We start from the raw sequence: 23531 nt of genomic DNA, 5'->3' as shown, positions 1-23531 counted from the left end.
GTTCATTCTACCTGGAATATACTTCCTCTATATGTCATGACTTTCTTAACTTGATGGTCCAAGGACCTGTTTATCAGTTCCATCCTTTCTATTTCAATGAATGAAAAATACAGAACTTCCCTTGAGTTCCCCTCTTCTTTCTACCCGATGTTTGCATATTCATTCAGCAAGCCATCTGATTAGTTTCCGACGCTGGAGCCACAGACTGCATATAAGTATAATCATACAATAATTTTCCCTTAGCGTAATGTTTCCAAGGTTTGTCCACATTGTAGCATGTATCAAAACTTCATTCCTTTTTATGGTTCAGCCCATTGAATGTATATACCACAGTATATTTATTCTTTCACCTATTGAGGACGCTGGGTTGTTTCTAACTTTTGGCTATGGTAAAGAGAGCTGCTACAAACATTGGCATACTCATATCTGTTTGAGTCTTTTAATTCATTTGGGTATATACCCATAGTGGCTACACGATTTTACATTCTTACCAGCAATGCACAGGGGGTTCCAATTTTTCCATATTCTTTTTATTTTTAATATTTTATTTATTTATTTGACAGAGAGAGAGAGAGAGAGAGAGGGACTGCGAAAAAGGAACACAAGCACGAGGAGTGGGAGAGGGAGAAGCAGGCCCACCATGGAGCAGGGATTCCAGTGCGGGGTTTGATCCCGGGGTCCTGGGATCATGACCTGAGCTGAAGGCAGATGCCTAATGACTGAGCCACCCAGGTACCCCCAATTTTTCCATATTCTTACCAACATTTGGTAGTTTCTGTTTTTCTAATAATGGTCATCTAGTGTGTGTAAAGTAGTTTCTTACTGTGGTTTTGTTTTGGATTTCCCTAATGACTAATGGTGTTGAGTATCCTTTCATATGTTTATTAGCCATTTATATATGTTCTTCACAGAAATGTCTATTCAAGCCCTTTGGCCATTTTTAAATCATATTATTTGTTTTTTGTTGTTGAGTTGTAAGAGCTCTTTATTTATTCTGCATATTAACCCCTTATCAGATATAATTTGTAAATATGTTCTCCCATTCTGTGGGTTGTCTTTTCATTCTCTTTATAGAGCCCTTTGATGTACAAAGGTGTTTAATTCTGTTAAAATCCAGCTCATTTTTTCTTTTGTTGCCTCTGCTTTGGTATCATCTTTAAGAAATCATTGCTATACTAATGGCAATGAATGAGAATTTTTCCCTGTTTTCGTCTAGGATTTTGACCATTTTAACTCTTATTTAGGTCTTTGATCCACTCTAAGTTAATTTGCATATCTTGTGTAAGGTCCAGTTGCATTTTTTTTCATGTGAATATCCAGCTCTCCTAGTACAATTTCTTGAAAAGACTGTCCTTTTCCCCGTTGAATGGTATTAACATGCTTGTCAAAAATCAATTGACCATATGTGTGAAGGTCTATTTCTGGGCTGTCAGTTCTATTCCATTGGTCTATATGTTTAACCTTATGAGTGTACCACACAGTTTAGATTACTATAGCTTTGTAATAAGTTTTGAAATGAAGAAGTATGAGCTCTCCAAATTTGTATTTTTTCAACATTGCTTTGGCTATTTGGGGTCCCTTGAGATTCCATAGATTTTAGGATGAATTTTTCTATTTCTTAAAAGGAAAGTTGGGATATTGATCAGATTGCATTAAATTTGTAGATCACTTTGGACGATGTTATCATATTAGTAATGCCAAACCTTCTAATCTATGAATGCAGATGCCTGCCCCTTTATTTGGGTGGTCTTTAATTTCTTTCAGGATTTATTATAGTATCCAACATATAAATCCTAATCTTCTTTGGTCAAATTTATTCCTAGATACATAAATGGAATAAATATGTAAATAGAACTGTTTTAATTTCCTTTTCACTCTTCTTTGCTAGCATCCAGAAACACAACTGGTTTTTGCATGTTGATTTTGCCTACTGAAGCTTTGCTGAAGTTGTTTATTAGCCCTAACTTGTTGAATCTTAAAATAAATCTGAGAATGGGACACTGTCAAGGTCCAGGCACTGACACCAGCAGCCAGACTCATGAATTAGTAACATGGGAGGTAATGGCAGGAAGTTATTTCTCTTTCTGTTGCAAGTTCAAGCATCCTACAGAAATGACAGCAGTGCAAACTGTGGCATCTCATTTTCAGTGGTGGAGGTGATGGAGGTGGCCACCGATTCGATCAGCTGTACCATGTTCTTTGAATCACTCTTCCAGGAAGCCTACCCCCAGATCTGGTTCCGTGGCCTTCCCACAGATCCCGTGAACCACCAATTTTATTTTGCTCAATCCTTTCTCTGACAAATCAACCAGAGTCAGCTTCTGTTGAGTGCAAATAACAATCCTTTTTGGTACACTCAACAATGGCACATGCCCCCATTCTGTGATCCTACCTTTTCTCTACAGTACTTACCATTATCTGACCTCTCAGTGTATTGTCTGACTCTCACGCTAGAATGGAATCTCCATGAAGTCAAGGTCATTTATTTTGTTCACTGCTAAAAGCCTAAAACTGTGCCTGGTATAAATTGCACTTAATATAGTTTTCTGAATGAATGAAACACCTAACCCTAATTAACTCATTTAACACTGACAACAACCCAGGTCTGTTATAAGGCAAAGCATGAGGTATTCATTCATAGTTCTGTGCCTATGGTTCCACCTCTGCAATGCAACCCTTTCCAGCTCTGTGCCCTCTGATTCTGGGCAGAGCACATTCCTGGGCACCAGCAGAGTCTCTAAGAGGACCTCCCCCAGGGATGCAGATATGCCACCTTTGTGTCATTTCTGTGGGACACTGAATCTCCAGTTATCCTCTGGGCCAGTTTTTTTCAGTTTTGGGTCAAAGTGAATGGGCATTCCTCTTCTTTTCTCTCAGATATTCATAGTGGATATTGGAAAAGGAAAACATTTCTAAAATTACTTAGAGGCCACACTTAAAAGTTTGCCAACGCACTTTAGTCGAACATAAAATGTGTCCCCAGATCATCTGAGCCACAGCTGGATTCATTTCCTGCTGAAATCACAGAGGAGATGGAGAATCAGCTTGCTACCGAGGCATGCTGAGATGAAGACACACCACTTCTCAAATAACTCATTCATGGAAGATCTAAAAATGCCTTCCCTGTGCAAATCTAACTCACACACACCTGCTGAGGAACTGATGCTCTTGTCTAGGTCATAACTCTCATGACCCGCCCTACATTTACCTTACTTTCCACAGTCCTCAGCTCACCCATGACTAGCGACCTCCTGGTTCATTCCTTCAAATGACTGTTTTACCACTTGCTGTGGAAATGATCCATTGCAAGGTTACTAACTTGTTTTTTGACTACCTCTACTGCATCTTTCTCCACTCAAATCCACGACAGCTTATATACAAGCCTTGAATAGCTCATGACTTTAAAATATGTGTTTAGTGTACAATCATTGATATGGCTCCATGATTCAAATGGGGAACCACTTAAAGCCATCCTTTCCAGAAAGCAGTATGTATTCTACTATGTTCTATCAGCCTCTTCTTTTTTTTTTTCTTAAAGATTTTATTTATTTGAGAGAGAGAGAGAGCACAAGCAGGCAAAGGAGCACAGGAGGAAGGAGAGGAATGGAGAAAGAATGTCAAGCAAACTCCATACTGAGTGCAGAGCCCATCACAGGGCTCAATCTCATGATCTCGAGATCATGACCTCAGCCAAAACCAAGAGCTGGATGCTTACTTAACCCACTGAACAACCCAGGTGCCCCCATCAGCCATTGCTTGAGCTCACTGTCGTCTTATGGCTTTACAAAAATTTCGATATCTGGTCAGAAAGTTTCCACATTTTATTCTTCATAGCTCTCTCATTTACTCTTAGTCTTTTATCTTTCATGCAATTTGTATGACCCACTCTAACTTCAGGAAAATTCCAAGATAATCTTCTCACTCATTAGCATAGCATCTCTTCCTTTATTCAGACCCTCCTTTACACACACTTAAGTAATGCTTTATACTTTTATCCATATATGCTTTACAAATATTTTGTTATACCTATTCCAAAGTAAATTATAATTTTGGTTTTAATAATTTATAAGTTTTAATATTATGAAATAATTTTAGATTTTGAAGGTATATAATCAATATTATTTTCCCCCCCAAAAATTTTTTATATCTTTTTTTTTCTTATATTTCATTGCTTTGGTCCCCAGGACATTTTTTAATAGAAGCAATAATAGTAAACATTCTTATTTTCCCTTACTTTAATAGAAATGCTTCCGAAGTCTCCCTATTAAGTCTAATTATTTTTTCTGTAGATTTTTATAGATTTTTTTCAAGTTAAGGAAGTTCCCTTCTATTCCCATTTTCGTAAAAGAGGCTTTTTTTCCCATAAATTAATGTTGACATATCCACTGGGATGGTTATATGATTCTATTCTGTAAGTCTCTTGCTATATATCTCATGAATTGATTTTTTCATAAGAAACTCTTCTAGTATCCCTAGAATAAATTCTAATTGATTATGATACATTTTATTGTATACATTACTGAATTTGATTTTGCTAGTATTTAATATAATAGTCTTCATAAATGAGATTAATCCATAGTATCCCATTTTATTTTTAAAGTTTTACCAACTTCAAAAAAAAAATAACTTAGAAGAGGCTCTCCTTTTCCTCTATATAAGGATTACCTGACATTTGAAATTTTAATAACTCAGCCTCAAAACTCTTGGCCTGCTATTTTTGAGAAAATGGAAATTTTTGGATATTGATTCAATAGTGTGTTTTTAATTGTTCACTTAAGTTATTTATAGTATTGACTCCAGGTTTTATAAGTTTCCCTTGTATCAGTACTTACGTTTCTCTTTTCATCCATAATATTGTTTCTCCTTTTTTTTCCTTGATCCATCTTGGTTGGTTTATCTATTTTATACACTCCTTCCAATAGCAAGTTTTTGATTTTGTTAATTATCTCTAACTGTATTTTTTGGTTTCTATTTTGGTGACTTTTTCCTCTTACTTTGATTAGTTCCTTTTTCCTGCTTCCTTTGAATTCATTTTGTTGTTTGAGTAACTCCTCCTTAAATTGAATGCCTCACTCTCTATTGTTCAACCTTCATTTTTCTCTATGATAACTTTTAAAGTATAAGTCTACCTCTAAGAACCACTTTAGCTGCATCTCTCACTTTTAAAATTATTATCATTCCATTCTGAGTATTCTACTTTTCATCATTATTTCCTCTTTGGCTCATGAATCATTCCAGAGTAATTATTTTTAGAAACCATATTTTGGGTCGCATTGTTATTATTTCTACGGCAGATACTGTTAGGCACCTACCCCCACATCCATTATCCTCTCATCCTCTATGTTGGAACCCTATTTTGAGGTTATGATGTGCCCAGTAAGCGGACATTTCCTTGTCCCTCTTGCAGCAAGGTCTGACCATGAGACTAAGTTCTAACTACCGAGATACTAAGTACTAAGCATCTCAAGCTTAGCATTCTTCAAATGCAACCACTGATGGTCTCCCTGAAAAACCTATTCTCAAGATTCCCACCACCTCCACCACAATCCATCCCAGGTTTTAGGCCAAAAGTCCAAAACTCTTCCTTGATTTTTCTTCACACCCCATATTCAATTCATTATGATAGCCTTTCAGTTACATCTCCAAAATATTTCTGAAGTCTGACTACCTCCTCCAACTCATTCAGCTGCTACAAACCTAGTCCTAGCCACTGTCTCCCCTCTCTGATACAATCCAAGAATTTCTTAATGGGACTCAAGGTCTCTTATTTCCCAAAAATTCATCCTGCATACAGTACCTACTGAACCTATTCAAGAATAAATCAGATCATTTCATCTCCTGCTATAAAATAAACTCTCATTACAGGTTGTGCCTTGCATGTAGAAGACAAAGTCCTTTCACTGGCCAGGAGGCCCTCTGTGCTCTGGCCCCTGCCACTGCTCCATCCACTCCAGTCTCCACTCCAGTGCAGTCACATTCTGTCCACTCTTCAGTGTTCTAAACCCAATCTGTCTCAGTCTGTCCTTTCTGCTTGGAATAGTTTGCCTCCAAGAACTTTCTGTGAACCAGAATGTTACCTGGGTGTCTCTTTCTCACAGCTCTGGACTAGATTCAAATATCACCTCTTTACAGAGGACTCCCCAGACCACTGTACCCTAACTAAGGCCATATACTCCTGCCACCCACATCATCTTTGACCTGATTACTCCTATTTATCTTCTTCACAGCATTGCAGTTTTCACTACCTGCAATTGCTGTTTTGTTTTTTAATTATCCATTATTTACATTCCTCATTATATGACAGGCTCCTGGAAGGCAAAGAGTTTTTCTTTACTGCTGCTTTCAGAAGAGCCTTCTGACCAACATAGGTGGTCAGTAAATCTAATATACAATGTATGGAATTAGAAAATATACACATACAAATAGAGATCATTCGATATGTAATATATGGCAATATATTAGATATGATATCTAATGCTATATGAGATATGTTATATGTAGTATATGATGTACAAGATATAATATACAACTTATACTCTGTAATATGCAATAAAGTCAGTATACTAAAACAATGACAAATAACACAGAAGTTTTTAGAAGATATACATCTCAAAATCTCTTAGTCCTCTTCTGTAATTCTTCCAAAGTCACACAAATGCAGAAAGAGAAGGGGAAGGAAAAGAAAACAGAGAAAGAAAAAAAGGGAACAAAATAATTTGAAAGAGGATCCAGCTATGTCAACCTCCTGATCTCATGTAGGCCTGCACTTGCTTCCTGGTGCTCACTTAAGCTGTAGGAAGATGAGCGCGCTAGGCACCCAGGTGGCACCGTCTATAAGCTTGAGAAGCGCTCTATCTCTATAGTATAAGCTAATTAGCAATCGCCAATCCTCCCTATGATGTGTGTCACTCCTTGTCAAGTAAATGGGCCTGTGATCCCCTTCCACAAAGCTTTGCCTTCTTAGTGCCTTAAAATACTAGTGGTGAAATAGAGGGACTTCACTGGGGTCTGTTTCCTCCTGAACACAGTCCATGCGGAAAGTCATGGAATCCTCTGGTTAATTCTTAAGAGGTTCTTGAAGCCCAAATGGAAAAATGACTGGTAGAAGAGCATATTTCAGACACCTTATATAGATACATTCTGTGCTTTAGTGGTATATAAGAACAGTTAGAAAACCAGGTCACATTTTTCAACTAGGTCATGTTTCTCCTCTTCCCACAGTTGGCCTTCTTCTTTACTCTTAGAATATGATTTTTCACGTCTCTTGATTTCTTCTCTTGAATATTTGCAGTTATCATATGCTACTTCTCCACAAGTAGTAATTTGGAGCAATCCTGATTCCCAAATTTTGGAAAGCAGAAACTCTGGAAGACATAATTAGCATGGCCCTCTCCACACATGCTTGGGACTTTGTGATTTCCTCAGTGTCAGTGAGCTGTGTGGTCCTCTCCAAAGGGCTTTGCCATTCTGGTGTGGTAAATAGTAAGGAAATGAAGGCAATTAGAGCCCTTTGGATGTAAATTTAAGTGTTGGTTGAAAGGTTTTTTTCTTTCCAGATCCTACTTTTGTCCACAGAGCTCTGGTGGGAGGAACCTGGGAAGTTCCCACAGCTCCATGACAACTGGACAGGCCAGCCATGGCGACCATCTCCATGTGCACATTGCAGTCATTTATAGACATGCATTTGCATGCTGTAGCAACAAACACTGTGGCTCTCACCAACAGGACATCATTAGCAACCCGTGGGTAGAATATGGGACGGGGGAGAACATGACAAACATGTCAGTCTTTCACTTGATGAACTCAGTCGTTTATTGTTATTGATTATATTAGATGGCATTATTGTCCCAGTTTCTGTACATTGTGCCACACACAAGCACTGCACACACACCTAATGTGCGGTGACTTCTACTATTGCTTATCCAATGAATAAGTTATTTTCTCAGTTACATAATCCGCGTAGAAAAGATAAAAATGTACTATAAATCTCAGACAGAGATACAAAATTCCATAGGATATGTCTTTTAATGTTCTCCTTATTTTGAAATTTAAAAGAAAATCTTTCCCAGTTATAAGGTAAAAGCAAAATACAAATTTTCTTATGCATCCAGCAACTGAAACCAAAAAATTCCACTATGGACACCATTCTGCATAGCACCACTCTACTTACTCACATTTGCATGGGATATGTTCCTCTCCCATAGGGTTGCAGGTCTCACAATGGAAATGTAGCGAGAGGATTTCTGAAAGGTTTGAAACAAGCCCTTAGTATCACACCAGTAATTCTCACAAAGATATATTTCCATTCCTGTGATAATTTTTAGGGAGACTAGAAGCTAATTCACTTGAACAATGGCTCTTCATTCGTTGTGTACCTGATATCTTCCAGAACACTGTGCTAGGTGTTGGGGAAACAACAGTGAATCCTGACAGACACGATTCCTACCTTCAAGGTCCAGAAGAAAACACAGGCAGTAGCTAAAGTATCATATCAAAAAATGCAAAATCTCAACTGGAACAAATGTTATGAATGAGAGAAATGAAGTATTTTGAGAACCTTGTAATATAGTAGGATGAAATAGATTTAAACATTTATATCCTTTGCCATGTGGCTTTGAAGTCCTCCCCACCTGAGTAAATGAAGTATTTCCTTGTCCCACTGATGTTGAGCTAGGCCCCATGACTTGCTTTAGCCAGTGACATGTTCACACATAACAGGAGCAGAAGCTTTAAATGTACACACAGGGTTTGCCTTGGTCTCTTATGTTTCCATCTTAGCTAGGAGAAAACAAACAAACAAACAAACAAAAACATGCCCCAAGTAGTCACTGGTCCCAGAACAAGGAGACAAATCTAATAGACTAGAGCCATGGCCTTAAGCCAGTCCCTGTTGAGCATAGCAGAGCCATGGCCAACAAGCAGATCAGAGAACATAAATAAGAAACAAATGCTGCTTGTTGAAAACCACTGATTTTGGAGTTGTTTGCTGTGCAGAATTATCATAGCAGAAACCTGACTGATACAAATATACAATTCCTACAATAGGTCCATTTGGGGGTCACCCTGAGGATGTGCTGATGGTATAGAATCCTGGAACTTTGATACTAAAATATCAAACCTCAGTAAGATAATATCAGGATTTATTTTCATACTTCTGCTTTTCAATTTGATACATTCTATTTGTTTATTTAGTCACAACCTTCAGGTCCTTGAACTTTTATTGTTTAATAATTGCTAAAATCATGCCTCAGCTTTTCATTGACCTGCAAAGCCTGTTGTCATGAAGACAATATCCTAACAGATCTATGACCAGGCTACAAGCGTATGTCCAGACACCAGGAAAACAATTAGTCTACTACATGATTTCCCTGAGGAAGTTAAAGAGTCTAAGGTAGAATTAGTACTCAGAGAACCACACAAATTAAGGCGAAAGTTCAGTGACCCTAAATGTTATGAGGGACAGACACATGGAGTACAGACATAGGTGCAGCCAAGGACTATAGATGATGCAGACTCAGCTGATGGAAACAGAACCCCAAAAAGAGACAAAACTGGGAAAGACAGGGGTGTCTCTGAGATCAAAATACGAAAACAAAAGGACTGTGGCAAGAGAAGTAGAAGTTTCCAGATGGAAGAATAAAGAAAAAAGATCCAAAGAAGAGTGGGGAGCATAACAAGATTTCAGAGTGCTGACACTGAGCGACTGTAAGTATACCACCCTGGTGCTACCTGACAAGTGCATTGGGGCATTGAGTCACCCTTGTTTTCTTCCCACAGCACCAGGAAATGTGTGTTCAATACAATATCCCTGACATCAAATCCATGCCAAGCACATAGTAAGCATCCAATCAATAGTTTTAAAGAATGCAGGTGGACTGACTCATGATACCAAAAAAGAGTCACAGAGCATAAGAACTGGAAGGAATGCTACATCACCAACATTCCTATTAGATACTGCTCAGTCCACACCAGCATGTAGCAACCAGCCAGTGACCAAATTTTAGCACCTGGGTTCTGTGCTCAAACCCATACATAATCCTCTGTTCTGTTGTCAGCACACAAATGGCCCTCAAAACCCAGCTGTCAAGTTTGATTTGGAAAGCAACTCCACATCTGTGAGAAAGGGAAGGGGTCTCACTTACAAAACAAGAATCGGCCTGTCTCCATGATGTGGACCTCAGTTCTCTTCCTCAATGGACCTTCTGCCATGCACTCCAACCATGTATCTTCACATATCTGATTGTCTTCTGGAAAGTAATTCTTGTCTAGGGCAATTAGCAGCATGCACTGAATGCTTTCCCAAGTGACACTGCTGTGACATATTTCAACGCAGATTTCTCAGTGCTACTGCCTGAGTTATTCAGATTGTGGATAACACATTCCACATCATTCAGAGTGCAAAGCAAACAATACCTCCTCAAGTTGTTCAGTGCACCACCTGAACACCTGTATACAAAAATCCTGAGACTTTTGCTGTCCAAACAATAAGGCTTTATGATAGCCAATAGTCCAAGGGAATCATGTTTATTCTGACTATTCCATTTTATAGGAGATTCTTTCTGAAGGATAAAGACATAGGTAAGCAGAAAGAATCAGGGGTTGGGGTTTTCTGATTTCTTAGAGAAGCTTTATCTTGAACTTTAAAGCAAGCCTATACTGCAGGTAGAATTTCTTTGTAAACAAAAACAAAAACAAAAACAAAAAACTATTGTAATCAACAAGCAAAAAAAAAATGTCTTGGAAGAATAAAGGAGCTGGGATATTCATTGCCAGTCATTAACCTGATTTTCTAATGAATATGGCATTAGGCATTCATTAACAATCATTTGTGTTTATGTTGAACAGTGGATGTATAATGAAGGTTGGTAAATGAAAGCAAAATTAAACCAGGGAATTTTGGACACTTATAAAGCAATTAACTTGTTTGGCAGTAATTACACATTGAAAGCTAAATCAAGTGCATTTAGAAAGCCACAAGAGTCGCCACATAAACCAGAGGTGCTTTGCTCTAAAATAATAGGAAAACCTCTCTTTCTTTCAAAATGAAAGAGAAAGGCAAAAGTATGGTATAAATGACAAACGAGGCCCAGGTCTAATGAAAAGAAATACGCTTACAGCCTGTATGTTAGGGAAGAGGCAAGTTACTGAAAAATAGGACAGCTCAGCTAATTAAAAGAAGGAAAGAAAGAAAACCTTTTTGTGACAACAATGATGTGAAAACAGGTGGTATGGGCTGGAGAGTTCAAGTTTTCTGTTTGTGCACACAGGCATGAACATACATGCGTGTGCGCGTGCGCACACACACACACACACACACACAGAGTCGACATATTTGAACTACCTCTTAGATGTGTGAATCCGCAATCAGGTTTTTGGACAGCACTGCATCTCAGGAGTTACGGAGGCTCTGCCACTGACAATTTTTGCAATTTGATTCCTCCTAGTATTTGACTATAGTCCTTTATTCAATTTAACACTTGGCATTAAAGGTCAGTCATTAAACGCATCCAGGGGAAAGAGCAGAATGAGGTGTGATGAAAGAAAGTCCCAGGGAAGAATCAGTACTGAACTATGAGGAAGCAAATGAAGTGAACTTGAGATTCCATGTGGCTACAATACTCATAACCAGAAACTTAGCTCCAAAATTATTAAAAAATCCAAGAAACCTTTCAAGATGAATTTTCTCAAGAGTTTTCCAGCCTACCAGAGTGAGCCAAGATACACTACAGAGGTATTGTTTGGTTTTTTTGCATATTTTTGTCTTCCCTTGGCTGGAGAAGCTAGTCTTCAGACAAGCCCAAAGGTCCTGGCCAAAGGACAGAGCTTTCCAAACTGGAAGTTAAGCATTTTCCTCTGAAAATCTGAAGATTCATGGACCCTTCCCGTATGACAAATATCTTCGCAAATAGGGTTTGTGGGTGCTTAAGGGTTAGTAACCAAAAGAAAGGTTCCCAGGGGGATCTATAAAGGGCAGCTGGCTTTGTGGAAACATTTGCAAAGTGCTCGGGGATCAACTATGCTAAAAGCAAATACTTGCTTTTCCTTGAGATTGGAAGAGAAAATGGAAACCAAGAGAGAACTCTGAAATCCTCACTTAGGTCATTTAACTGCTACTAAAAAAAAAAAAAAAAAAAATTACATTTGCCATGATGGGGTGTGAGCATTTCTTTATAGAAATAGGGAAATAGAAATGTGGAGCTTTCAGGCAATTTACAAAACACAAAATGTTGCCCTCTCTTCACCAATACATCCCCATGACAGGGTTTGATGGAGCTGCAAATGCACCTGGATTTCAGCCTCCATTTATCCTCTTGGCTTAGAACCCTTGCTAAGGGTACATGCTTTCAACCTAACACGGTGGCCCCAAAGCTGGAGGCTTCAGCTGGGGTACATAGTACCCCACATGGGTGAACCTAGAGACTAGACTCCAGAGAGATAGTGACATGGAAAGAAAAGCTGTGGGTGTAGCACACACTACTTTTAGCAGTTCAACCTTGAGTATTAAACAAGAGATGAGACAGAAGCCAGACAGGTCAGCAGGGTCAAGTGTTGACTTCCCCTCACCCTCTAAATAATTAGAGAGACCTGAGAAAGCTCAAATAGTGGAAGAGGGTGTGAGTCAAGGAAGTAGGCTTAGGGCACACAATAGTCAACTTTAAATTCAAAAGCATCAGTTTCTCATTCTAATCCTCTCTTCAAGGAAAACAAAATCATGTGGGATTAAAAGATTCTTTGCATCTAAGACACAAACCTGATTCCTCTCAAAATGAGCACTAAGACTCAAACTTGAACAAAATAACCCACTCTTTCTCTAGGTCTTGATTATAAAATTGATTCTTCAGTTCCTCTGATTTCAGAACCCTAAGAATAACAAATAACTACCTAGTAATTATCAAAATGGACTTTCCCATTATCAAAATGGGAAAATGGATTTTTAACCCACATATTTATATGGTTATTGCTTTTTATTAAAGTGTAGCTTGTAGATGAGCTTCCTATCAGCATTAATATGCATGATAAATTGTTCATAACCAAAACTGCATATTCTGTCAACACCTCTTGTTAATGGTTTCCTAACAGAAAGTACTAGATATACAACTGCCGGCAGTTCTTCTCTTCTTCTGGTAGCTGGAGAATCCAAGAGACAGACCAGTTATATTTTTTGTGGCCAAATATTAGCAACTTCATCATAAATCTAAGGTCCTCATTTTTATTTGAGTACAAAAAAACATAGTGAAGTCTTAAAAACACTAACCTCCACCATAATTATCATGCATAAGAAGAGTTAGAGTTTTAGCTAGTTGTATGCTTTATCTTTTATTGTGGGTCTCATTTCAGAAGACTCATTGAATTTTTAGGAACCCGCCAGTCTAGTCAAAGAAATCACAAATCCTTAACTAACATATGCTAACTTTTCTTTGAGGAACAAAAGAAGCATCTTTGTTTGTTCCTCACCAGCAAACACCAAGCCATTTAAAAGGAGTCTTTTCAGTGGCAATGTTAGCAGGGAAATTCAATTGTATTTAATTAAGTTCTTCCCCCAAAAACTGCGCACAGAAGCACCAAAGAGGTTATCAGAGGTCAGATGCCTGTCATGACTTTCTGACCCTCCCAAAATGCAAAATAAAAGATAGCGGTATCCCTGCTGGTAAGATGGGCTTCCACATTTGTGCCTCTCTCTTTCTGCTTTAATTTAATACCAATCAGCACAATATGGCTGCTTTTTTCTGAACAATAGGACAGGCAGAAGTTGGATTTACAGCGCTGCAAGGGGAAGATGGGAGACAAGAGAGGCTCACTATGGCTTTTAGGGTTCAATAAGAACATCACTGTGTTACCCATAATAAAAAACTTGAAAATCTACTTAATATTCATCGTGGTCAGAAACAGACAGATGTGCACTTCTGATATGCCATGAATTATCTTCAATTGCCAACTTTCTTACAGAGCCTATCTAAAAATGATATTTAGAGGAATAAGATTTCTCCACTACCAAGAAGAAAATGATCTCTCTCATGCATTTAGAAGCTCCTTGATTTTAAAAGAGTAAAAGTATTTATATAGCCATCCTTACTTTCCAAATTTCACCATTTTCACAACCTTTCAATGAGCAAACACACTGACATGGTCAGAAGTACTAGCTGCGCTTCATGAAACCAGAGAAAAGCTAATTAACCAAAATTTTATTTAGCGTCTTGCATATGTAATTATAAATGAGCTCCGGACATGGAACTTACTTCCTGAGACTTTTCCTGTTTAGGAAATTGCATTCCTCAGTGACAGCGTTGGGAGAATATTAGAATCTGGAGCCCAGAAGACATCCTCAAAACCATTTAATCCAACATCCTCGCTGACATCTGAATCCCCCAGGACTACTGCCATCTTGTCATCCAGCATGTAGTATTTGCAGGGAGGCAACCCTTTCATAAGCACAGAGTGAAAACTTAGACAAAAGGAGCCTTAATTTTGAGATCAAGAGCCCCCAGTTTTAATCCTGGTTCTGTAGCCAACTTGGGATTTCAAGTAACTCATTTAATTTCTCTGTACTTGTGTAAATAAAAGGTAGAAATATTTTTGTGCCTATCGCTGAGTGTCCATCATTGTGTTCAAATGTGTGTGCTATAAATTTTTTCCTGTAGAGCTGTTTGGTCAGAAGAGTGAATCCCCTCCAACCTGAACATCAACTCAGATCAATTGGTATTGGCTGCCTGGAATGTTATCAGGACATTGAGTTTTTCCAGGTTTCTAGAGAAAGAGCACCATGACTGACTGCATGATTCTCAACAGCACAGCCAAGTCCCATGTGGATGAGGAATGTATGCCTCTATTTACCATCTTCGTTCTAGGTAATGCCTAGAGAAGAGCTGCAAGAAGAACATTTGGGGCTGTAACATTGTCCAGCAAGTACAGCTGGGAGACTGGCACCACTGACAATTACTTCCAGAGAGATCTCACCATAGGGATCAGAGCAACCTTTGTCTGGCAAATCTGGTTAAAAGTAGATGACTCTCTAAACTCACATCCATTCACTGTCTTAGAAGTTAAGCACTAGGTTAAGGAAAAAGAGGGATCAGCACTTACTGAGTACATCTCAACAACCCTGCAGAGTAGGTATTATGCTCTCTCTTCAGATGAGAGAATGGCTGACTGTCCCAAGGATACTCAGCTACTAAATAAGGGATTTGCACTAAAATCTCTCCTCAAAATCCCTCTAAATATACCCCCAGGAGCTTTCACTAATATCTTAATTCCTTTCAAGATGGAAGAACAACAGAAGACCATGCTGTGGTTCCCAACCTCTCTCATCCGTTCTATTGAACATTCGATTGAACACTGGCAGATTCATTTACCAGTCTTATCCATGATACAAGCTCGTATGCAACTAATCAACTCTCTGTGTACCTAAAAAATCATCACTCTTTTATAGCAATAACACTCTTCTAAGAGGGATATATGTTTAACCCTATTAATCTTTCTCAATAAGCAAACATTTTAAAAGAAGGAATGATCAAGGAGGACTTACTGTCAATTTGATTACACAAAACTATAGCAATATATTCTTTAGAGAACCCTCTATTCTTTTCTCCCATTTGATAGTATCATCAGGTATTATAAAATACAGAAATTCCAAAAATAAAATTACAGAAAGTAAATTTACGATATGGACAATTAGAAAGTGATAAAGATAAGGGGAGAGAGAGAAAAAGGACATAAAACTGATCGTTTGAGGGGCACCTGGGTGGCTCAGTTAGTTAAGCATCGGATCTTGGTCATGAACTCATGGGTCATGGGGTCAAGCCCCAAGTCAGGCTCCATGCTCAGTGGGGAGTCTGCTTGTTTCGCTTCCTCCCCCTTCTTCCCCTCCCCTCAAATAAATGAATAAATAAAATCATAAAAAAAACCCTGATCATTTGAATTCCATCCACTACTCTTACTCGTATAAATATAGGTCATAACGGAGCCCAGTATTATTTCTCCTGATAATGGGTTGAGTGATCAGGGCAATGAGCCCTCACAACTAACTAGGGTGCTCTGAGTTTGTAGAGCATAATTAAGTAAGATGACACATAAACACAGGTGCCACAACTGGACTTGTTACCAAGGCAGCAAACACCATCTGATACCCCAGCCTTATAAATCACATGTTCTGGAACTCTTTCTGTTCACTAACATTTTAACTAGGTCCAAATTTTTAACCTTTGAATGAGCACAAGCAAAATGTCATATTTCAAAATCAAATTGAGAAATGCATTGAACACCAAGCCCTGTTTTATTAAAAGCCTTTCAATTAAACACTAAGATTATTTTACCTCAACTATACAGTAATAACCAAATAAATATCATTGTGATACAAACACACTCTGTGGTGTTTATCAGATAAACTGGAACAAAATTTGAGAGATACCAATCTCTCATATCAAAAGAGTGAACTTGGCTTTTCTTTTCACAGGAGAGGCTGAGTCGTATGTGAGGAGGGTTAAACATGGGCTCTGGAGCCTGACATGTTTCATTTGTCTCTTCCTTCCTTTCTAGCTCTGTGACCTCCAATGACTAATAGCAAAAGCAAAGCAACCATTTATCAACCACCTACACCTACATGTGCCAGGCATCCACATGCATTAGCTCTTTGACTCACAAGTTAAAGTTGTATTTGAGAAAGAAACTTTTTTTAACAATCTGAGAGAATGCCAGTCTTCACCAAATAGGAGCGCCAAATATACAAGGACAGTGGAGACCTCTGAATGTCAGACCACATGGGTCTGTAAGAGGTAACGGATTTGAGTAAAGGATCACTTCATGATTTCAACCCCAGCAGCCCAGCAGACCTGTATATACTTGGTTTCAGCTGAAGAAGAGCTGCACGGCCAGCAATGAGAGTAGCCTAGGGTACCACGATGTTCATGGTGATAAAGATGGCCACGAACAAGCCTACTCTGGCGAGGTAGGCAGCCCTGTACCCTGAATGTGGTACAGGCTTTCTCTGGCGGGGGGGGCGGGATATTTTATGGAAACCAAAAGAAACAATAAAAAAATATATATTTAGAAGGGTGTAATTGTTTATATTATAAATCCAAGCATGCCTGTCGAAAACTTCTTGGCATCAGAGACCCCTTTCTTTTCTTGTGGATTCTGGTCAAGTCAATGAAATTAATCATTTTGTAACAACATATTCACGTTGTCTCATGTGTCCTTTAAACCACTCAACCCTGCTACTGGGAGGAAGCCACAGTCTGAGACACCAGAGCCATTAGGTGACTTCTTCTCAACAGCCTCCCTTTCTCCCAGCACTGTCTGGGGAATGTAGGGTCAGCCCAGGGGAGGCTCAGCCAAACTATCTCTTGCCAGCATTTTCTAGACAGTGAAGCAGGCCTCCCATCAGGAAAACTCTCCTCTCTGGTAAAAGGTGATGTTGTGGGTTCTAATCCCAGACCCTCTGAATGCAAAGCTTTGCCTCTCCCGCCACACTCCCCTAATGCTGGCCCATGAATCAGTTAATATAGGCTCTGGCACATAACAAGCAGAGAGTAGATGTAGCTCTTTGCTTTTTTATTTTTAAGACAGCTGCTGAATAATCTTCTGCAAAATATCATGACAGTCTGTGACTCATACTTTACAGTAACATATGCTTTCAGAGTTTAATTTGGTTTTGAACAGGATTAAATGTGCTGAAAATCAGACCACAAGATTTTCATAATGAGGGACAGAACACAATAGTCACCTTACGTGAAGAGCAATTATTTAACATGAATTCACGAATTGCTTGATGGTGTTTTCTTGTGGAGACAGGCACAGCTGTTACACTGAGAAAGTGCCAAATTTTATTCAATCTCCCCCACCGCCCCCGTTTCCAGGAAGAGAAAACCCCTCTGCCTTCTCTTGCAAGTGTCCTCATTCTCCGATGGGTCCCAGTGATTTAGCAGTGATTCCTAAGGCACCTTTGTCTTCATTTGAAAATGTTTGTTCCTGGCCTTTTTGCAACTGAGTGCATATGCATGTGTGTGGTTGGGTATCATTTTGGCTGCTGTTTTTTTTTAATAATAAAAATGTGTGTTATTCCACGAAGATATGTGCATTTTATAGATAATACAGAAGTTGACATAAAAACAGTGTAGAAAAAGAGTTTAACTCCCAGAATTTTTCAGTTGATCTGAAATGCTGGGCAAGCCCTCAAGATCTGAGAGATCATTCTATGAACTGAAGGCTTAGTGCATTTCAGGGGACAACAAGCAGCCAACCCTGGGTTGAGCTCAACATATTAGGACAATTTTCTTGAGAGACTGAAAATTCAGTGGTAGCCAGAAAACATTTCTGCAATGAGGTTTAAGGTTGGTTATCTTCAACGGGGCTATGCAAGGATAATAAATTCATGGGGACAAGACATTTTCTTAACATTGAAGAAAGCATTGCAGTGGCCCACTACCAAAAAGGGGCAAGTTTATTCATATATGTGCTGTGTTTACTGATGTATGCAGGGAGTTGAAACAATTTGTCTTCCAAGACAGTGAAGACATTTTTTCTCTGAAGTAACTTTACAAATATTCTATCACTCTATAAAAAGAATCTACTGTTCCATACTTTGCATGATTCCAATTTTGTTTTCTTTCATATTAGTGACCTTGAGAATTGATCCAAAATTCTTCACCTCTGTTTTAGCCTTCCATACCCAGTGTGCTGTATTTCAAAGCTACATCACTAATGAGTCAAATATTTGTTTTCACAGTACTTACACAAAAGATATTACAACTAGTATGTGCAAGGACAAAAGGTTGGTTTCTGAGAAAGGGCCTCTCCTTCCCCCACTCTCCAACTCATGCTTGGTAACTCTATCTTCCTTCTAAGCAAAAGCCACCTGAATGCTTAGCTCAAGAACAGTTCTTTTGAATAAACAAATCACCCTCCTAAATATCTAGGAGAAAGTCAACCTTAAACATAAGCCAAAAAGAATAACATAACCATAACTTCTCTCTTCTATCCTGACATGTGACCATACCTGAGGAGGTTGAATGGGAAAGTCCCCTAACTTAACTGTGGCCCAGTCCATGTGTTGTAAGTGACCCAGATCAGAGCCAACCTAATTATCTTGAAGCACTAACAGGTCTCTCTGCCTCTTATCTCTCTCTTATCCCCTCCTCCAATCCATCTCCCCAGTCGACTGGATTGATCTTCCTAAAGACTAGTTAGCCTTCACATTATTTTCCCCTGTAAGAAATCACCAAAGTTTCTCCACACTCTTTTGTTTGGCACTGAAGAACCTCTGTCCCTTTATCCAAGCTATGGTTCCAGCCAGAGCCACCATTTTCCCCTGCACACAACCCCAGATCCCCCTTCCACCCACCTCACTGTTCGCACCATGCTTCACACTTTCCAGTGCACAGCAACATTCATAGTCTACCCTTAGTCTATCTAGGACCCCGCTGTGGTGATCTAAGAGTCCACTAGTGACCTTTAGCGTTTTGAGAAGAGAGACTGTTTTGCTTGTTCTTTAATCTCCTCTGTAACTAAGAATGTCTCATTTTGGGTAGATGCTTACAAAAGATTTACTGTGTGATAAATGGACTGATGCAGAGATGGATAGAAGGAAACATGGCGGACTGATGGGTGGGTGGGAGGGTAAGGAATGAATAGGTAAATGGATGGATGGATGAATCAGTGGTTAGATGAATGAGCTGATGAAAGTGTATCTAATACAGGAGATCAAAGTAAGAGAAACAACATCTAATAAAGTCACTAGACATTAATTTTCTGGAAAAGAACATCAACTGAACCCTGATTCTAGTCTAGTACAACTTTGTTGTCAATGACATTTCTAAAAGATAACTTTGCTTCCCTGTCTTACAGCCTAGAGCTGTTTGGAATCATCATTAATTTCTATACTTAGCATGGGAGTGGCATTTAAATTAATCTCAGCCCAGATCTATTTCTAAAGTACTACCTAGCCAAATCCTCCTTTCACTGACTGGGAAAATATTTTGTTTTCTCAATACAACAATCTTCCATCTGAAAATTTCTATAATAATCAACATGGGTCTCTGAGTTTCCAAAATAACGATGGTAAAAGCCTGATATCAGCAGGCATGTACTTTTCTTAGATAAGGGTTTGCAGCCTTCATTTAAACCTGGAGACTCTTAGACAACACACAGTGCTACCAGGATCATTTGATCTCCATCAAGCAGCAGATGACAAGCAGCTACTTGGATACAGCAGGAGGATCTGGCATAAACCAGTTATTTACTGCAGACAAAACTCATGATTTATAGCCAACTGCCAAGCGGGATGCAGGAACACTTTTTAAAACTTTTAAGAAGTTTTAAGTTTTAAGAACTTTTAAGAAGCTTGGTTTTTTTCTTTTCTTTTCTTTATTTATTTGACAGAGAGCCAGGGTGGGGGCTGCGGGGAGCACAGCAGGCAGAGGGAGAGGGAGAAGCAGACTCCCCACTGAGCAGAGAGCCTGATGTGGGGCTCGATCCCAGGACCCTGGGATCATGACCCGAGCTGAAAGTAGACATTTTAACAGACTGAGCCACCCAGGAGCCCCAAGAAGCTCGTTTTCTGTATGCCACATTCCATTACGTTTTTTGTTGGATTTTTAGTTTTGGGTTTTGGGGGTTTTCTGGTAGCCATGTTTATAAGGCATAAATGGCTTATTTATATTGTCTCTGCTGTTGACAAACACCCAGCATTCTCTACCCATGTGCTTCTGGTTTTCTGAACCCACCAGTGAAAGAGAAAATCCAATAGACGTGTCCCACACAGCTGCTATACTAGAGGAGAGTTGTTTACTTGGTCCAGGGAAACCAGAAAGTGCAGGAAGTCTTCCTAAAGGAAGCTCCGTCCAAACGAAGCTCAGACTGGGGGGAGCAGGAAGGCAGCATATACAATGACAGAAAGATGATGGCATGTGCAGAGAAAAAAAAAATAGTTCAGAGAAATGGCAGAAGTGAGAAGAAAGTGAGTTTAGTGGCAGAAAAAACCTGGAGAGGAAGCAGGGTTTACCATGGCAAAGGACCTTACAAATTTGTAAAGAAGTTTGGAATTTATCCTGGAGCCAGTGGGAGGGCAGTAGAAGTCTGAAGCCAAGGTGCGACTTTTAAAGCAAAGATACATTTTAGAAAGACCACCTAGGCCCCAAATGTGGAGGGGTTATGGGATGCAATAGACAAGAGGCAGAATAAGACCCAGGAGACTACACCATTGATGATTATAAGGATCTCAGTGACCCCCAGCTCTCAGAATGGCCCCAGCCCAGAGTTCTGCAGGCGGGGCTCCCAAGTTCTCCAAGTTGGCTCTGTGCCCATGCCAGCCCTCCAGACGTGTTTGTGTCCACTCTTTTAACTGAACTGGGCTTCTCCAGCCTGACCTTTGCGTTTTCAGAGAACCTTACATGAGAGTGGTTCGCATTCCTGGTGTCCTCTGGGGATACATTGCCATAGCTCTGCCTCCTAGAGCCCAAACCTGGTATCACATCCCTCCAGAGAGCAGGGATCTTGCCTGAGCAGGGATTTTAACGCAAGGGATTTTACACAAAAGGTTTTCTGGCACAAAACTGAAGCTGTGGGGACTTTTTTGCAACAGAAATTTCCATAATTATTATTAGCTGTACAAAATTATGCAAAGGTATATACTTCATTCAAAATAGCATTTTTTTAAAAACCAAAGGGTATGTGAGGAAGGGAAAAAGGTGCACGGCCCTTCCTATACAACCATTTTACATGGTCGTTATCGTCATAACCAAAAACATAGAAATCCAGAGATTAATAAAATATGAGAACAAGAGAGAAGGAGGAAAAGACTGTAGAGAGAAGGAAAGAGGCCACAAGAAGAGGAAGACCAAATCCATGTAAACTTGAAGATACTTTAGAAAACAAAATGTACTGATAATCAATAGAGCAATCAGAAATAGCAAAAGAACTAAGTAAATACAACTTAATGAAAGAAATATCCCTGTCCATTTGAATGGTCTCAGTGCTGTTCTGAGGAAAACTGCTCCAGTATATACCACAGGACTGGGATTCCCTCGCAGTACAGTCGGAGTGATCACAAGTGCCTCTATAAAATGTACAGATCAATTGCTGGAATTGTCAAGATAACAGCTTTCCAGAAGGAATGACTAGTCACAAAAAGCTTCAGAGTCCTTTTTCTCGAGCCCTATATACCTCGTACGACGCACCTTCCAAAAAAGGAAATACTAGATGGTCAGAAATGATGCCATTTGTATCTGAAATATATTCACTGGAGCCAGCAGGAGAAATGTTACTGAATCTGACTGGACTAAAAGTATTGAATTATTAAATCAATTTTTAAAGAAAATTATTAAATAATTAAATCAAATTTTTAAAGAAAAAAGGAGATGTCGGTCTGAGGGGCAAGAATGAAATAAATCTGGGGGTAAAAAAAACCTCTATTTTTGAATGATCCCTTGTTCCATTCAAATCTCTTTAAATTGACAGAAATGAATTTGAGTCCTGTGAAGGTCATGACTGAAAAAAGAAACCCAAAATTGATTTAAAGAGGCTCATCAAGGAGAGATTTGCAATACTTTCACGAAACAGCCTCCTGAAATGGAAGAGAATTGGCCAACAATTCCATTTTCCTGAGTATCCCGTTAATAGAACAGCCAATTATTGTTCAGCAGAAGCAATATCCCAATTCATTCTTTTTCACAAGGTAACGACTCTGGTCTGTGAGTTGAGACTATGAAATGGTGGACCGGACACACGCCACAGAGGAAAAGCGTGGGGTAGGATTTGGGGCTTTTTACTGGCTGCAGTTCATTTCATTAGAGGTTCTGAGTCTCCCGCTGGGCTCTTATTTCTAAGCCTTTTGTGTGGGATTTTCCTTTTAAAATGATACCTCAATGCCAGCGCCCACATCAGTGTAAGAAAACACTTAGCACACGTCTAAGAAACCTGTAGAATGGTCATAGAAAGCACAGAAATATTTTAAAGCAAAAATAAAGGGAATAAAATGGAATATTTTAGGCCGCCCTAGCAGGTGGGTATTTGGTGGTTGAAAATCCACATGCACATGAGCAGGACTATAACTGTAACAAGTACATAAGACACTTGTGTTCCAATCATCCCAGCAAAACTAAATTGCAGACCTGGGAATATTTAAAGAAAGAAAGAAAGAAGAAAAGAAAAAAGGAAGAAAAAAAAAACACAACACGCTTCAAAAGAAAAATAAAACAATGCTCCCAAAATAGGCCCGATTATGTGGGTCACTGCATACTGTGTATTTCCCCTGTAGCATTTTATCGTGGTTACTGTTGCCAGGGGACACTTGATGCTCTCATTATATATGTTTGTCTTTCACATCAGAGCCAGTCTTTTCCCTTGGATGCTCCCAGAACTGTAACAGAAATAAAAATAAGGAATGGACCCCATTATTACACAAATACCTACAAAGCAGAGGGAGTGACCCCCGTGGGTCACCGTGTTGTCCCTGGAAGCATTGATGCCCTTGCCCCGGGGGCCCCCAGCCTTTTGTCACAGGGTCAAAGCCAGGACCTCGGCTGAGTATCCTCTGTGAA

The 23531-nt window shown here is 39.3% G+C and overlaps 1 protein-coding gene across 1 annotated transcript in view; it reads right to left on the bottom strand.

Annotated features, from left to right (window-relative positions):
• The window catches only part of C6H12orf42 (chromosome 6 C12orf42 homolog), a 142985-nt gene that overhangs the window by 76584 nt on the left and 42870 nt on the right, over positions 1–23531 (bottom strand). Inside the window, 2 exon segments of the mRNA XM_032346575.1 lie at positions 8175–8243; positions 8631–8778. Of these exon segments, the coding sequence (XP_032202466.1) occupies positions 8175–8243; positions 8631–8681 (120 nt within the window). The 5' untranslated portion in view covers positions 8682–8778.

This window comes from Mustela erminea, chromosome 6 (assembly GCF_009829155.1).
Source record: "Mustela erminea isolate mMusErm1 chromosome 6, mMusErm1.Pri, whole genome shotgun sequence".
In the NCBI taxonomy this organism is placed as follows: Eukaryota; Metazoa; Chordata; class Mammalia; order Carnivora; family Mustelidae; genus Mustela; species Mustela erminea.
The sequence above is the reverse complement of the archived record's forward strand: the minus strand, read 5'-3'. Positions and strand labels throughout refer to the sequence as shown.